Source organism: Onychomys torridus, unplaced genomic scaffold (assembly GCF_903995425.1).
Source record: "Onychomys torridus unplaced genomic scaffold, mOncTor1.1, whole genome shotgun sequence".
Lineage (NCBI taxonomy): Eukaryota > Metazoa > Chordata > Mammalia > Rodentia > Cricetidae > Onychomys > Onychomys torridus.
The window spans coordinates 1283545-1299853 of NW_023413825.1; the positions used below are offsets into that span (position 1 = coordinate 1283545).

General features: G+C 45.3%; 1 protein-coding gene across 2 annotated transcripts; it reads left to right on the plus strand.

Moving 5' to 3' along the window:
- Positions 1-299: 299 nt before the first annotated feature.
- Positions 300-13485, plus strand: LOC118576518 (carcinoembryonic antigen-related cell adhesion molecule 3-like). 2 transcript variants are annotated; one of them, XM_036176764.1, is made up of 7 exons: positions 300-372; positions 886-1245; positions 4060-4419; positions 7559-7912; positions 9154-9513; positions 11902-12243; positions 13202-13485. In XM_036176764.1, the coding sequence occupies exons 1-7, from the start codon at positions 309-311 to the stop codon at positions 13483-13485; spliced, it is 2124 nt and encodes a 707-aa protein (XP_036032657.1). In that variant the 5' UTR covers positions 300-308. The 2 variants fall into 2 exon arrangements, with proteins under 2 accessions (XP_036032657.1, XP_036032658.1); XM_036176765.1 differs by lacking the exons at positions 7559-7912; positions 11902-12243 and having other exon boundaries at positions 309-372.
- Positions 13486-16309: the final 2824 nt, after the last annotated feature.

Consider the following 16309-nt stretch of genomic DNA (forward strand, 5'->3'; position numbering starts at 1 on the left):
GATGAGTGATTGTTCTCTGAGGGCATGGAGATGCTTATCAGCCTTGTTGCTCAATGTGTTACTTAGAGGCTCAACATAAAAAAAAAAAAATAGAAAAGATGAGAGGAGTGTGGGACAGCCCTGGGAGTGGAAGGGACAGAGTAGTGCCTTGGCCACGGATCAAACGACTGACAGTCCACTGTGGTCTGTGAGATGCTCCAGCCTGGAAGAGTGCTCATCTCAGAAGGAGGAAGGACAGAAGAGCCTGGGAGCTGTGTAGTAGCTGAATCTCTTCGCCTAATACGGAGAACAGCACAGTGAGAAGAGAGATGATGGAGTCCTCAGTGATTCCCTGCAAGGGCTGTAACCCATGGCAGGGGCTACTGCTCACAGGTGAGTGTACCCACTCTCTGACTGTGGAGAGTGAACTAAAGAAGACAGGATCCTAAGAGAAGACTGGGGGTTTATGTTTGCAGTCATAGTGCAGAAGGTGCAGTGAGGGACAGAGGCTCAGAATCCTGAAGCTTTCGGAGGATGGGAGGTAATGAGGGGAAGAGAAAAGCCCCAAACACTCCTCATTCAAAGTGAGTCCACTGGTTGCCATGTTCTGAAGCTTGATGTCCCCAATCATGGTATGGTGATTCCAAATAGAGGAGGAGGTCAGAGTGGCTTCATCACACCAAATACTCTTTATGTGAGGAGAGATATGGGAATACTGATGTGGGCATCCAGGCAGAGAAGTGAGAAGATTATTCTTTGAAAAGGAAAAGACACAGTCAGAGGCTCTGAAAAATGGAGATCATGTTGCTCATCTCCATCAAGGAGGATGGGCACACCACTAGCCAGATGGCTAAGCTGAGTTATGATCACACCTGCTCAATATTGATGCTTTTTATCCCTTTCTAGCCTCCCTTTTAACCTGTTGGTACCGGACCACCACTGCCCAAGTCACCATTGAATCAGTGCCTCCCCATGTAGTCGAAGGAGAAAGCAACCTTTTCCTTGTCTACAATCTGCCAGAGAATCTTTTAACCATATCCTGGTTTAAAGAAGGAGCTAATATGGACCATAAAATTGCCATCTACTCACTGAAATATAATATAGCTGTGCCGGGGCCAGCACACAGTGGTAGAGAGACAGTGTACCCAAATGGATCCCTGTGGACTCAGAATGTCACCCATGATGACACGGGATTCTATATCCTACAAACCAGAAGTAGACAAGTAAAAATTGTATCAACAACATATATACACCTTCATGTGTACAGTAAGTAATTCTTTGTGAATTCTCCATGCTGGGTGGGGTTCAATCTACTGGACACACATGGAAGTGTCAGGCCTAGCACATGCATACCTCCTCTCTGCACTGTGTACTGATGTTGTGGCTTGAGAATTTAATGCAGGACACATTAAATTCTGTAGAATCACTGCAGTAAAATATAACCCTTGCACACGAGAGAACGTGTGGTGAGTAACTCAACCTAGTATATCATCCTTTATCTAGAATTTTGGGGTTCTCACCAGGAATGTGTCCATGATAAAGACTTTGAGGAAATCAACATTGTGCCTGATTGAGGAAAACACTGGATCCTTGGAGAGAGGTGAGCACCAGGATGCCCTGGCTCCATTCCTCTGTACCAGACTCAATTCCAGGAATTCATGAGAAGCATTTTTTCAAAGTTTGGATTTTAACTTCCTATGATCAGGAACAGTGCTTTCTACTATCTAAAGTCTTATGCCATGTGAAACCAGCCAGTGCACTGTCAGAGCCACGGTTAAGCTAGAACCCGTGGACATCTTCTCCGGAGACTCAAAAGGGGAGCATAGCTGGACAGGTGCCCAGGCCAATAACAGTCCTGATAGGTTTATAAGACTTCACAGGAAGGTCAGGGTCATGAAGGAGTGAGCCAGAGGACAAATGTCACCCTGACAAGTGCTTGTCCTCTGTGGTTCACCCAAGGGAATTCTTTCAAGGAATTCTTTCTTTTTGGTAAATGTCTTCAAGATCTTCTGATCTCAACAGCTCTCCAGATGTGAGCTGCAGTTCCCCCAGTGATCACCAGGGGGAGAATCTGGATATGCAATCAACACTCTGAAAGGTATTTTCCTAAAACGGAACTTACCTTGTATCCTGGCTCCCACCCCTCTCCTTACAGACTGGAGGTCAGTGACACAGACTTCGCAGACATACTCATTGCTTTCTGCATCCTCTGCAGTGCCAGGGGATCGTGTTGAGTGCCAGACCTTGTGTATTTCCTTCAAGAAAGATAGGCTAGCCAAGAGGAATCACCTAGACAGAGGTCCAAGGCATCTTAGAGGCCAGGGAGCACGTGGACTCAACACATAGCTCAGGAAACAGAAATGGGAGCATTATCATGAAGCCCTCTTTATAGGAACCAGGCCACCTCCTCACACATACATAGGATGTGAGGCTACTGACACATCTTCTCTTGGGCCTTTGTCCTGGGTCAGAACCCTGACTGATAACTGCAGTGAGAATGGATCTGTCCATGCTTCCTGCCTCACTCAGCTGGTCCCTTGAGGCCTCACAGACACCTCTGTCACCTTCCTGCTAAGAGGATATTCCTTCTTTTCAGAGAACCAAGCACACAGGGCAGGCTGGGTGCCCAGCTGGGTTTCTCTGTTGTATGTGGAGTGCAGAGGCTCCCTCTTTGGTGCTGACAGACCAGGGCCAGGACACAGCAGAGGGCATCCCTAGGGTGAGCTGCTGTTCTCTCCGGGCACAGGGATGCTCATCCGCCCTTCTGATCACTGTGTGGTCTGGAGGACTGAGACATAAGGGGAGAAGTGGAGAGGGATATGGGACAGCACTGACAGTAAGGGGACAGAGCAGGGTTTTGAACAGAGAACCCCACAGCCCATGGAACTCTGGGAGATGCTCCATCCTGGGAGAAGGCTCAGTTCACATGAGGGAAGGGTAGCAGAGCCTAGGAGCAGATGTGCCCTAGAATGAGGATGTGTCAGGCCACAGAGACTAGGGATGCACCTTTCTTTCCCTCTGCAAAGAGTCACGGACACTCAGGAGCTCCTGATCACAGGAGACCATGAGTTGACAGCATGTGAGAAGAGAGGACTGACCTACCATCTGGAGTCTCCTAAGGGAATAAGGACCTGAGGAGTCTCAATGTTTGTAGAGAAGAAGACACAGGGTAGGCCTGAGGCTCAGCAGCAGGTAACTTATTCTTATCCTTGGTGAATCTGAAAAAGTAAGGGGGTATGGGATTGTTCTTACCCAAGTTTAATCAGCATGAAGACAATAACTGAACACTGATGTCCTCACCTTGGCATCCTAATGAAGAATAATCAAGCTTATATGGATCAGAGACATAGCGCACTAGAGACAAGCTCTTACTTCAATGTCTGACATGCTGAGACTAAGGAACACAGTCCTCTGATGTTCACCTAGGTACTGTATCCTGCACTCACTCCCACATCCTGAGTCATGACCTTGAACACAAACTCACAGAAAAATACAAATGAGTATAAAAAAATCAAAGCAAATGGAAACATTCAACTCTGTATTTCCAAACCTATAAATTTCTTAAACATTCATGGGCATACACAGGATATCATTCATTCATTCATTCTCCACAGGTATATGAGCTTTTCTAGGCACCATTTCTTTAAAAAACATAGGTTGAATCCAGTTCTTACTATTTCCTAGTCCTAGTGGACTGGAAGTAGAGAAAGCTAGAAGGTGAAGTCCAGTGTTGACTGGAACCACACAAGGAAAGAACATAAACAACAGAAAGTCAGAGGATCAGATGTCTATGCATGTAGAGAAGAGGTCAGGGAGACATGATCACCACATCAATCTACACTGATGTGAGCAGTGGTTTTAGGCTTTAAGCTAGGGTCATATTAAAACCTGAGCAGAGAAGTCCGTACAGAGGAAATGGCATGTGCAGGGACACTGAAGACATGGAAGTCAGTAAATGACAGGAAGTCACCAACCCACACACCCAAGCTAAGCTATGGACACACCTGCTCAGGACACAGGGCCTCATCTTAGCCTAATACAAAGATCCAACTATTGATCAATCTCTATCTTCCCTTCCAGCCTCTCTTTTGAACTGTGGGCGCCATCCCACCTCTGCCCAGCCCACTATTGAATCAGTGCCATCTAGTGTTGGAGTAGGGGCAAGTGTTCTTCTTGTGGTTCACCATCTCCCGGAGAATCTTCAAGCCCTTTTCTGGTATAAAGGAATTAATGTGTTCAAGAACCATGAGGTTGGCCGACACATAATAGCCAAGAATTCAAGTGTGCCAGGCCCTGCACACAGTGGTCGAGAGACAGTGTACAGCAATGGATCCTTGGTTCTCCACAATGTCACCTGGAAGGATGCTGGATTCTACACCCTATTAACTCTGACCACAGATCTGATAGCTGAAATAGCTCATGTGCAACTCCACTTGGACAGTAAGTGATTCTCAAAATCATTCAGTCCTGGGTTGTGTATGGACTCACAGGACTTTCTTTCTTGGCCTGTGCATACATCCACTCTGAACTGTGTCCCCATTTTGGTGTTTAGCACTTAGTGCAGGACACACATACTATAGACAAATGGCCATAGATAAGACTCCTGCCCTGACTCCACCCTCAGAGGGGTGTGTGTGTGTGTGTGTGTGTGTGTGTGATGAGAAAGGGTCAGTCTGTGCAAGTAGCATTAGACGACTCAATCTTGTGTTTTGGGGTTATTAGCATGTACATGGTTCAGACAGACACTGTGTTGGCATTAGGCATATGTTGGCATTTTCACAGAGATGTAAGTACCAGGAAGCTCTTGTTCCAGATTTCTGTCTGAGGAGTGACTACAAGTGAACCTGGGAATTCTTACTTCTTCATGTACCATGTCTCAACTCTTACCTCTTTATGGAGCTGGCAGGTAATAATGGTTTTGGTCATCCATGTTCCATAGAATTTGAAACAAATCAGTGCATTGTCATGAGAGCAACATTCAAGGTAGGTCACCTAGTTACCTCCTTCTGAGACTCAGCATGGAGAGCAGAACTGGACAGTTACACAGGCCAGCAGTCAACTGTCCTCATGGGCTTATAAGACTCACAGGAATGTCAGGGTCCCCAAGGTGAAGAAGAGAGGACACAGATCCACCTGGAAAGTGCTTGTCCTCTGGGTTCTAGTGCAGGGAATTCCCTCATGCATCCAAATAGTAACAGGTTTTTGTTGGTCTTGACAGCTCCCAGACATGAGCTCCAGTCATACTATCAATCTCCATGAGTGATATTAGCTCACAGTCAAACTCTAAGATGCTGCTTTCCTGGAGAAGATGAAAGAAACTTGAATGATTTCCATTTCTGTCACTACAGACCTAAGGTCCCTCCCACAAGGCCATTCTGACCTATGGTGCTTTCTCTGTCTGAGAACAGTACTATGCTAGGGGATCATGTTCAGCCTCATTCCTTCTAGCATCTTCCTTAAGGAAAGAGAGGGTGACCACAGGGGAATTACCAAGCAAAGGATGGAGACATCCCTAAATTGTCAGGGTGGACATGGCAGACCTGAACTATACCTCAGCCAACAACAAAAGAAGGCTGGAATTCATGATTCCCTTTGACACCCTCCACAGCAGGGTGAGTCAACAGCTGTCCAAGACATAGGTGACCTTTTCCAAACACAAGACATGAATTTCCTAATAAAGCTGTTCCTGCATATCTGTCCTGGCTGAGACCCTGAAATGGTGACCCTAGTTGTAAGCGATGAGTGTCCTTCCCCTGACATCACTCAGGTGGTCCCTTTCCAGCCCTCACAGAAATCCATTGCCTTCTAGTTCAGAGCTAATTCAACCTTCCCAGAGCATTAAGTACATGAGGACAACTGGGTGGACAGAGGCATTTCTGTGTTGTAAAGAATGCATAGGGAAGACAAAGTCTCCCCCTCTTTAGTGCTACAGAGCCAAGGCCAGGACGCAGCAGAGGTCAGCCCTGGGGTGAGCTATTACACTTTGGAGCACAGGGATGATTACTGGCCTGTTGCTCACATCTGTGGTCTGGAGGACTGAAACATAAAGAAAGGGATTGGGGAAGAGAATCACCAAGCAATTCCAAGGGGATAAGACAGCACTGCTTCGGACAAGGGCCCATCAGTAGCCCAGGTGACTCTGGGAGGGGCTTCTGCCTTATAGCATGCTCAGCTCTAGGGAGGCAGGACAGCAGAGGTGACTCTTGGACAGCAGAGTTGACTTCAGGACAGCAGAGCTGACTCTGCGACAGTGCAGTTGACTCTGGAAAGGAGAAGTGACTCCAGGACAGTGTAGTGTGGTGGCAGTGCTGGATCCTTTGGAGACACCTCCTGTTCCAGGGATCAAGATCCCAACCTTGTTAAAGGGGCAGTATGAACAAGGGCTCATCTCCTAAATGAAGAGATAATTCCCTGATGGTGTGTGGAAGTGGGGTGATCAGGTCTTGGCTGGAGTTCCCAAGGAGGACAAGAGTCTGAAGGAGAATCAAGGTGTCTTCTTTCATGTTTAGTGAAGGTGACACATAAATGCACAGAGGTTCAGCAGCAGGAAGTTCTCAGTGAACAGGAAATGGTAAAGGGTAGGGATGAAAACCAGATTGTTCTCTGTTCAATGGTAATCACATTGGCTACTGTATTCTGAAGACTGATGTTCCCAACTATGACAGGGTGACACAGAAAAGAATGTGTCCTGGGTGGGTCAGTGAGGTGTTTTGGTGAATGAAGGAAAATTCTGCCAGGCCCAGTGACCAGAGTTTAATCCTCAGCTCCAATGTGGTAGATGGAAGAACCTTCTTATTCCTCAAAAAGTCCTCTTCCCCACATATAAATACTGTGGCATGCACCTGGCCATATACACATCTATGTAGGAATGCACATGTGTTCACACCTACATGCATTCATGCACACAGGCAGAGCATCACACACACACATGAAATGGAAGTAGATGTAAAAAAATTAATCAAACTGGAATATCCATTAGCCACAAAGCTAAGAGTTTCTTCCATTAAAAAACAAAAAAACAAAAACAAAAAACCCTGGACATGCTGGACATTGGAACATTGGTTGTTTATTCTCATGTTCATTCATTCATTCATTCATTCATTCATTTATTCATTCTCCCCAGGTGTCAGAATCTTTTCAAGGTAGCATGCCTTCCATAAAAAGAGATTAGTCCTGATCTTCAAAAGACCCTAATAAATGTACTTGAAGTCAGGTGTTGAGTGGAATCATAAGAGGAAACCACATAAACAACAGAAAGCCAGAGAGTCAGTCATCAAGGTCTATAGGTAAGCAAGCCAGGATGTCATCCCCTCAATAGCAATCTACAGTGAATGTCAGCAGGGGTCTGAGGACAGAGATTCAGGGCCCTGTTGACAACAGAGCAGATAGTGCCATACAGAGAAAATGACATGTGCAGGGACACTGAATGTGTAGAGGTCATGTGCTGACCTTCACCCAGTATGACAGGGAGACACTCACACACCTAGGCTGAGTAATGGACGCATTTTCTCAGGACACAGGGCTAAAACTCAGGCAAATACAAAAGTTCTACTATTAATGGATCTTTCTTTCCTTCTAGCCTCCCATTGTGGATACCATTCCACCTATGCCCGGCTCACTATTAAATCAATTCCACCTACCATTACTAAAGGTGGAAGTGTTCTTCTAGTGGTTCACCATCTCCCAGAGAATCTTCGAGGCATTTACTGGTACAAAGGAGATCGTGTGTCCCAGAGCCGTGAGGTTGCCAAATATATAATAGCCACAAATTCAAGTGTGCTGGGCCCAGCACACAGTGGCAGAGAGACAATGTACAGCAATGGATCCCTGCTGCTCCATAGTGCCACCTGGAGAGATGCCGGATGGTACACTCTCCTAACTCTAACCACAGACATGAGACCTGAAATAACGCATGTTCAACTCCAGTTGGACAGTAAGTGATTCTATGTGATTATTGAGTGTCCTGTGGGGTTTAGACACACAGCACAGTCTTTTCTTGCCTGTGTATAGTGTTCCTATGTTGGTGGTTGATCACTTAGTGGAGGACTCACATGATGGAGATAAATGTTGATAGATCATCTGACTCACCCCTATATCAAGAAAGACCTTGACACAAAGTAACGCAGTCAAAGATGCCAGAATACATTCAGTCTCATGGGGAATCTCAATACAAATTTCATGTTTAAAAAGACCCTGTAGGCATTAATCAGGGGATGGTTGAAGAAAACTTGGCATCTTAACAGAGAGGTGAGCACTAGGAAGCTCTGGACACACTCCTCTTCCCTAGGCTCAACTACTAGTGATCATAGCATTTGCCAGGGCTAGAATAATAATGCCTAGGAGAGCTAAATGGGAGTATGATTTTTTGGCTGCCCATGTCTAAATGGGATATTTATTTTTCCAAATATGAATTTCATAAATAAATATAGGACCTGTTGCAGAGACCATGGAGGAGCGATGTCTATTAGTTTGTTCTTGATTACTTTCTCAGCCGGGTCTCTTATAGCACCCTGGAACCCTGAGTTTAGGAGTCAAACTGCTTTCTATGGGCTGGAACCTCCCACATCTACCACCAGTATAAACACTGGACTCTAGACTTCCAACAGACCAATATGGTGGTGGCATTTTCAATTGAGTCCCCCTCATTCAAATCGACTGTAGCTTGTGTGAAGTTGACATAAAACCAGCCACCTTAGTAACTAAGTCTTTCCTAATACCTGAGCCGGCAATGATATCAGACTTCTCCTGGACCCCACCCAGTCCTAGACTTATGGGCTTCAGGGCAGCGCAGCAAGGACATCTAGAAGGTGAAGTCAGGGGTTGACTGAAGCCACAAAGGAAACTGAGAAAAAAAAAAACAAGAATGAAGATGTGGGGTCTGTGGAGGAAAAGGAGGTATAATCTCAACCTCAGTGTGCTAAGTGTGCACAGTGATTGACTGAGGGCAGTGAGGGGCAGCCCTGTAGACACCCCAGGAGGGAGTTCCTTGTAGAGAGGACATATTCCAGGGCACTGAGGAATTAGTGGTCATGTTGTTGACATCCATCAGGTGGGTTAGAAACACCCACACCTGCATCTTTAGGGTGAGTGTTGAATCTACCTGCTTAGGATGAACGTTGTCATCTTTCAACCAAGCACAATACCTTTGTGATAACTGTTTTTTCCATGTTTCAGCCTCCCTTTCTGCTTGCTGCAATGATGTCACTTCTGCCCAACTCACCATAGAACAGGTGCCACGGGATGCTGCTAAAGGGGAAAGTGTTCTCCTCCTTGTTCTTAATCTGCCAGAAGATCTTCAGACCTTTTCCTGGTACAAATCACTATATAGTTCCCACATTTTTCAAATTGCAGAATACAGCAGTGTCAAAAATTCTACCACCCAGGGGCCTGCCCACAGCAGTAGAACAATAGTGTACAGCAATGGATCCCTGCTCCTCCAGGATGTAACAGAGAAAGATGCAGGATTCTACACACTACAAACTTTAAACAGAGTTTTCAAAACTGAAAAAATACATGTGGAGCTCCATGTGAACCGTAAGTGATTCTCTATGGCCTCCAGCTGCTAGGTGTGCTTATCCTTCTTCATACACTGGACTGTTAGGACTGAGCTGCGCCTGGTTTCTCCCCCACTGCACTGTGTCACCACACTGGGGTTTAGGGCCTTACTGCAGGACACACATAGGTTAGAAAAACTTAAATGTATCAGAAGCCCTCACCTGTCTTTATCTGCAGAGTGGAATACCTGTGCTGGGTAAACTCAGCCCCAGTATTTCAGCTTCAGTGCAGATCCTTGGAGCTCACACCATGCAAATGATTCCTGAAAGGATCTGTGAGGGTCAAGCAGTCCCTGGTTGAAGAAGTCATGGGATCCTCACACAGGGCGCTGGGAAGCCCTGGCTGCAAATATCTGTCCTTGGATAGACTCCAGATGACATTTAGGAGCCTTCTGTCATTTATTGGATGTATCTTCCCTTTAGAGTTAGCAGAGAACAGGGATTTATGGGGATGTGAAACCAGCTAGTGTACTATTATGGGAGCTATGGTTAGGCTAGGATCCCTGGATTATCTTCACCAGAGACCACATGTGGAGAGTATAGCTGGTCAGTTGCCCAGACTATTAACTAACTGTCCTGATGAAATCATGAGACCTCACAGGAAGATCAGGGTCCCCAAGGGGAGAAAAAAAAGGACACAAGTCCTCCTTGCAAGTGATTGTCCTCTGGTGTCCAACCCTTGAATTCTCTCCAGCAGGCATATGGTAAGAGGTGCTTATCTGGACATCTGTGCATTTCCTCTAGCTATCACTAGGTGGCTATAGGACACAGAATCAACTTGTAGAAAAGTATATCCTGGAACCATAAGAGGAACTGTAGCCTAGATTCCATCTCCGTCCCTTACAGACCTGGAAGTCACTGACAACCTTCTTAGACCTGCTGGTTCCTTCCTGTGTTTCTAAGCATACTTCTGTGCCAGAGAATCCTGTGTTACCATCCCCCAACTACTGCCACATCCTTTGAGGACTACACCTAAACAGATGTCAGCTGCATGCAAGGAAGGACACAGAGAGACCCAAGGCATACCTCAGCCTTCGTAGAAAGATTAAGGGTCCCTATGAACTCGCCCTAGGATGATGGACCCACTGACCTCTCTGCAGAACTCAGGTCACCTCAAGCTTCATATCCTTATGATTCTCCCATTCGTCTTCATGACAATGTGACCTGACCATGGACTCGATTAAGAATGGTTCTGTACCTTGCCCAGCCATCAGTCAGATGGTTCCTTTCCAGTACTCATATACATCTCTGTCACCTTCCTGCAGGGAGTAAATCCCACCTTCTCAGAGCATTGAGAACACAGGGCAGACTAGGCACTCTGCTAGGACTCTGTGTCATCAAGGACAGGTTGGTAGAACACAGCAGAGGAGAGCCCTGTGTGAATTGTTGTTGCCCTAGGGCACAGAGATGATTGGCAACCTTGTTGCTCATTGCATGGTCTGGAGGACTGAAAAAACAAATGAAGAGAGAAGTTAACTGGGATACCTGACAGGACTAAGAGTTGAAGGGACAGAGCATGGCCTTGGACAACATCCAACCTGTCAGGAGGCTGAACTCAGAGGAAGGAAGGCTGTAGGGATTGGGAGAAGTGCTGTACCAAATGCTGTTCACAGAGGGAGGGCAGAGCAGTCTGTAGCCACCATGGAGGTTCACTGTGTGCTTCTCTGCAAAGGTTGCAGCCCCAGGGAGTGGCTCTTACTCACAGGTGAAGACAATACTTCCTGGTAGTGTGTGGGGAGGGAGTGCATAGACTAGGTGGAATATTTTAAGGTGGAAGGATAGGAAAGGCTCCATCAAGTTGCTCCCTGACTTCCCTCTTGGTGCTGTGAAAAGCATTCACCCATACACACAGGATGTTATCCACCTGCTCCTGCACAAACACTCACACTCATACACATGCAGAACCACACACTGACTCCCCACACATGCATAAGTTAATGTAACCTAGAGTTGTAAGTGGTGTTAGTAGCTCCACACATGAGAATTTCATAAATATCTGGACTTGCAAATCCATGAACATTCATTCATCCATCCACCCATGTTTTTTGAGCCTGTCCATGAATTGAGCCTTCCAAAAAGATCAAAGTAGTTTTTCAAACAAGGCTCCATCTCTAGTGAATTGACAAAGGACCAGGAAGCCCAGCTATAATTGAAGTCAGTGGTTGATGGCATCCAAAGAGGGAAGAGATCAAAGAGGGCAGAATGTGAAGACTGGGGTCTGTAGAGAAAAATGTGAAGGAAGGCACCTCTGAGTTTACAGACATGCCCACCCACTTCAGCCAAGTGATGGACCTAAACTTCACATTACACCAGAAACAAAGTTCTCAGTATTGATGAATTTGTCTCTCTTCTCTGTCCTCCCTTGTAGCTTGCAGGCTCCCTCCTGCTCAGCTCACTATTGAGTCAATGCCACGCAATGTTGTTGAAGGAGAAAATGCTCTCCTACTTGTTCATAATATTCCAAAGAATCTTCGATCCTTTGTCTGGTACAAAGGGATACCAATTGTCAACAGTCAAAAAATTGCACATACTATAATAACCAGTAATGAAAGTATGCTGGAGTCAGCACACAGTGGTAAAGAGACTGTGTACCCCAATGGATCTCTGCTGTTCCATCATGCTGCCCAGGAGGACACTGGATTCTATACCCTACGAACCTTAAATGCACAGTTTGAAACTCAAGAAGCACATGTGTACCTCCACATATACAGTAAGTGATTCTTTGGGGCCTCTGAGTTCTGGTGGGGTTGATTTCCTTTTACACATGCAGGACTGTCCATGTGGACTGACTGCCTCCTCTCTACATTGTGTCTCCACATTGGGGTTTGAGTACTTAGTACAGGACACACATCAGGTAGACATATAGAAAAGTTGACCAGAATCCCTCACCTCTTGACAACTACAGAGAAGGATATGTACTCAGTAACTGAGCCCAAGGATGTCAGTCATCCTCAGAATATTGGGGCTCTCACCAAGAAAATGGCCTTGAGCAAGACCCCTCGGGAGTCAAGCCTGGCCTATCTTGGTGATCCGGATGACCATGGAGAGCCCTTCTCCAGGGCTTGAGTTTGACTCTCTGTTAGAGATGACAGGGAACAAAGTGTTACTGACTATCTAAGACCCATAGAGTACAGGACCAGTTGTGAAGTTCTGTGACAGCTGCAGTTAGATAGGTCACCTGGGCATCTCCTACTCAGTAGACAGGTGCCAGGACATAAGCCAACTGATGATGGGCTTAACAGACTTCACAGGAAGGTCAGGGTCCCAAAGGGGAGGGACAGAGGAGGTATTTCAATAAGCAGCTCCTTTTCCTCAGGGGTCCAGTCTAGGAAATTCCCTGCTGCAGGCAAATAGTAACAGATGCTGCTGACTAGAGCAACTCCCCCATACCAATGTTATGCCATTGCTCATAACTAAGCTTACTCAGAGATAAGACAATAAACATGCACTGTGTGCACTGCTGAAGCAAAATAGACTCGGGAAATCCAGAGGCTGTATTAGGGTCACACAAGCCATGAGTGGTAGATCCAAACTACAAGAAGACTGTCTATTGTCATAGCCACAATGGTGACACCCTAGAGGCTTTATTAAGTGTCCACTGACTACAGAGGGGCTTGTTGAGATCTCTGAATGGCTATTGTTATTTCCCTTCTTTTTTTGCTTCACAGAGCCTGTGACACAGCCCTTTATTCGAGTCACCAGCACCAAAGTTACAGTGCAGAGCTCTGTTGTGTTCACCTGCCTCTCAGCTGACACTGGAATCTCCACCCAGTGGATCTTCAATAACCAGAATCTGCAGCTCACAGAGAGGATGACCTTGTCACTGAAAAAGTGCCGACTCAGCATAGATCCTGTGAGGCTGGAGGATGCTGGAGAGTATAAGTGTGAGGTCTCCAACCCAGTCAGTTCAATGACAAGTCTTCCAGTCAGGCTGGCTGTAATGAATGAGTGACCTCTCTCCTCTCACACTATAGCAAAGTAGGGGCATTTATTTATTAATGGGGTACTGTAGGGAGCCGCCATTCTAAGATGGTGCCAACTTCCTGACAGCTTTGCTGCAAACAACTCCATATTTGGCTGTGATTGCTGGGCTGTGCGCCTGGAGGCTTGTGCATGCGTGTATATGGTAATTTGGTCTTATGTCCTCAGCCTATCCCGTGGCTCCCCGTGCTTGCATTCTGGCGGGATCCAATCACAGACTGACCCGTTCGCTTGGTTTGCTATATAAGCAGCTGCCTTTTGGTTCTTGGGGCACCTCACCTCCTGTTCTCCCTCAACCAAGAGGCGCTCCAATAAAGTGTGATCTGAGAAGAATCCTCCAATGGTGGTCGTTCTTCCTTGCTGGTCGAGGAGCTTGCCGCAGGGTACAACAAGAATAGTTTTATTGTGAAAATGATCAGCTACCACTCAGGTACAGCCAGGTTGATGACTCATGACTGTAATCCTGGAATAAACATGTGTCTAAGGACAGGTCAGGTTATTAACAGATACTTGGTTTGCAAAATGTAAAAGAAGACATCAATATAGTAAACAGAATTGCAAAGGAGTTTAGAGCTTGGGTTTTGGATGAAATATATAGACAATTCTCAGAACCCATGGAAATTAATTTCATGAGGCCCCAAACTTCTGGATGCTCTGAGTCCCCTTTTAACCTGCTGCAGTGTTTGCATGAAGATAAATGTATCCTCTCCTGTATCCAAATACATTTCATGTAGAACTCATTTACACTATGCTGCCTAGACAACAGTCATTTATGTTAAGTGAGGGTGAGTGACAGTTTATTTTAGGTACACATGTGAAAAAACATGTCATTTCAAAGGCTGACCCGGACTGCTTCTAACTTGAGAGTGGCATTGACAGGGTGACATCACACAAGGTTCCTTTTCCTGGCAACGTTTTTGAGACATATATGGGATTTCCCATTTGGTCATTTTGAAGTGGGCATCTAAGTGGCATGAACACATCCATATTTTCATGTGACCATCACCATTGTCCATTCCCAAAGCCCTTGGTAATCCAGTCCCATCCTCTCCAGCCCTGTGCAACCACATTTATTTCTTTCTCTATGCCTGTGATGAAACAGTATATCCAATTATTTATGCTCAATATTAATTTACAGAAGTACAGCTAAGGTGTGTGTGTGTGCTCACCAGTTTCACAAATGTCTGTAGAATCTTAAGGATTTTCTACAGATTAGTTCAAGTCATCTACAAACATATATTATGGCTGATTGATTGGCCACATTCACTTCTTTGTCTTGTCTAAGTGTTCTGTTCTGAACATAAGATGTGGCCAAAGCAGCATCCTGGTATTGATCCAGGTCTTAGAGTCAAAGCTCAGTGTCCCCCTGAATACAGAATTGGCTGTGTGTTTTCATGTGTTCCCCTACTGCACTGGAAATGATTCTATTCCTAGGTTGCATGTTTTCATCCTTAACAACAGTTCACTTTAGCTGGGTGGTGGTGGCACTCACCTTTAATCCCAGCACTTGGGAAGCAGAAGTAGGCATATCATCTTGGTGAGTTTGAGGCCAGCTTGATCTACAAAGGGAGTGCCAGGACAGCCAAGGCTACACAGAAAAACCCTGTCTTGAAATACCAAATCAAACAAAAAGACTGTTCATTTTTGTGAAATGTCTTCAGTTTTGTGTTTCTTCATGCTTCTATCTCTGTAGGTTCTGGGCTTCTAGGAATGTGTCTCTTTCATCTGGGTCAGTAACAATTAGCAAATAACTATTGCATACTCATGGAATTCTTAGAATTGTGAAAATGGAATATAAGGTATCAAATTTCACTTCTAGTGTTAATAATGTTAAATTTCTGATTTTTTGAGACAGGGTTTCTCTGTGTAGCTTTGTGTCCTTCCTGGAACTCACTTTGTAGCCCAGGCTGGTCTCAAACTCACAGAGATCCTCCTGACTCTGCCTTGTAAGTGCTGGGATTAAAGGTGTGCACCACCACCACCTGGCAATTAAAAAAAAAAAGATTAATGTATGTCAAAACTGTTAATCAATTCAAAGAGCCAACTTTTGATGTATTGATTTTGGAAACTATTCTTATTTATTTGTATCATTTTTCAAGCCAAAGGAAGTCAAGTAGAGAGCATGAAACAATGATGTTTTCTGGAAAACTCTTCAGGATTTGCCTAGCTACCTTCTCCTTAGATAGCCTAGGAAAACATACTTAGGAATGGCAATATCTAAGGTGTGCTGAGTTCTCACATATCAATTTATAAAAAGTAAATAGTCTCCATACATCCCCACAGGCCAATCTGAGGGAGGCAATTACTTGAGGTTCCCCAGGTTTCTAGATCTTATAAGACACAACATAACCAGCACACATGCTGAACACACCAGGTCCATCAGTCCAGTTTCAGCAAGTTATGCTCCTATGTTGTATATGTCACATAGTCACTATCCATCTGAACCTTACAAGGGCTCTCTACAGGTCCACACATTCTCAAGAAGGGACATTATAGCCCATGGAAAAAACATAGTTTTGTTGAAAGCATGTTCTAATCCTTCACATTCCTAGCTCATTTCTAGATTCATGATTCATCCTTAGGGAACCAGAGGCTTATGTCAGTCATCATGAACTGCTTTGAGCAGAATGGCTCATGTTGTGGTCTACCTGGACCACTGATCTGAAAGCAGGCCTGCTGCTGGTCTCTTGGTTGAGATTTCTGTTCAAACATCAAGTACTGAGTATAGGTTGTTAGGATACCCAGTGAAGACACATGGGAAATCTAATCATCACCTATCTTTTTAGTACAGTCTT

Excerpts from the sequence above, each read along its gene's own strand:
- LOC118576518 (XM_036176764.1), top strand. The coding sequence starts at position 309 with ATGATGGAGTCCTCAGTGATTCCCTGCAAGGGCTGTAACCCATGGCAG. Across the intron at positions 1,246-4,059 it reads TATACACCTTCATGTGTACA|CCTCTCTTTTGAACTGTGGG; the intron begins GTAAGTAATTCT and ends CTTCCCTTCCAG. Across the intron at positions 12,244-13,201 it reads TGTGTACCTCCACATATACA|AGCCTGTGACACAGCCCTTT; the intron begins GTAAGTGATTCT and ends TTTGCTTCACAG.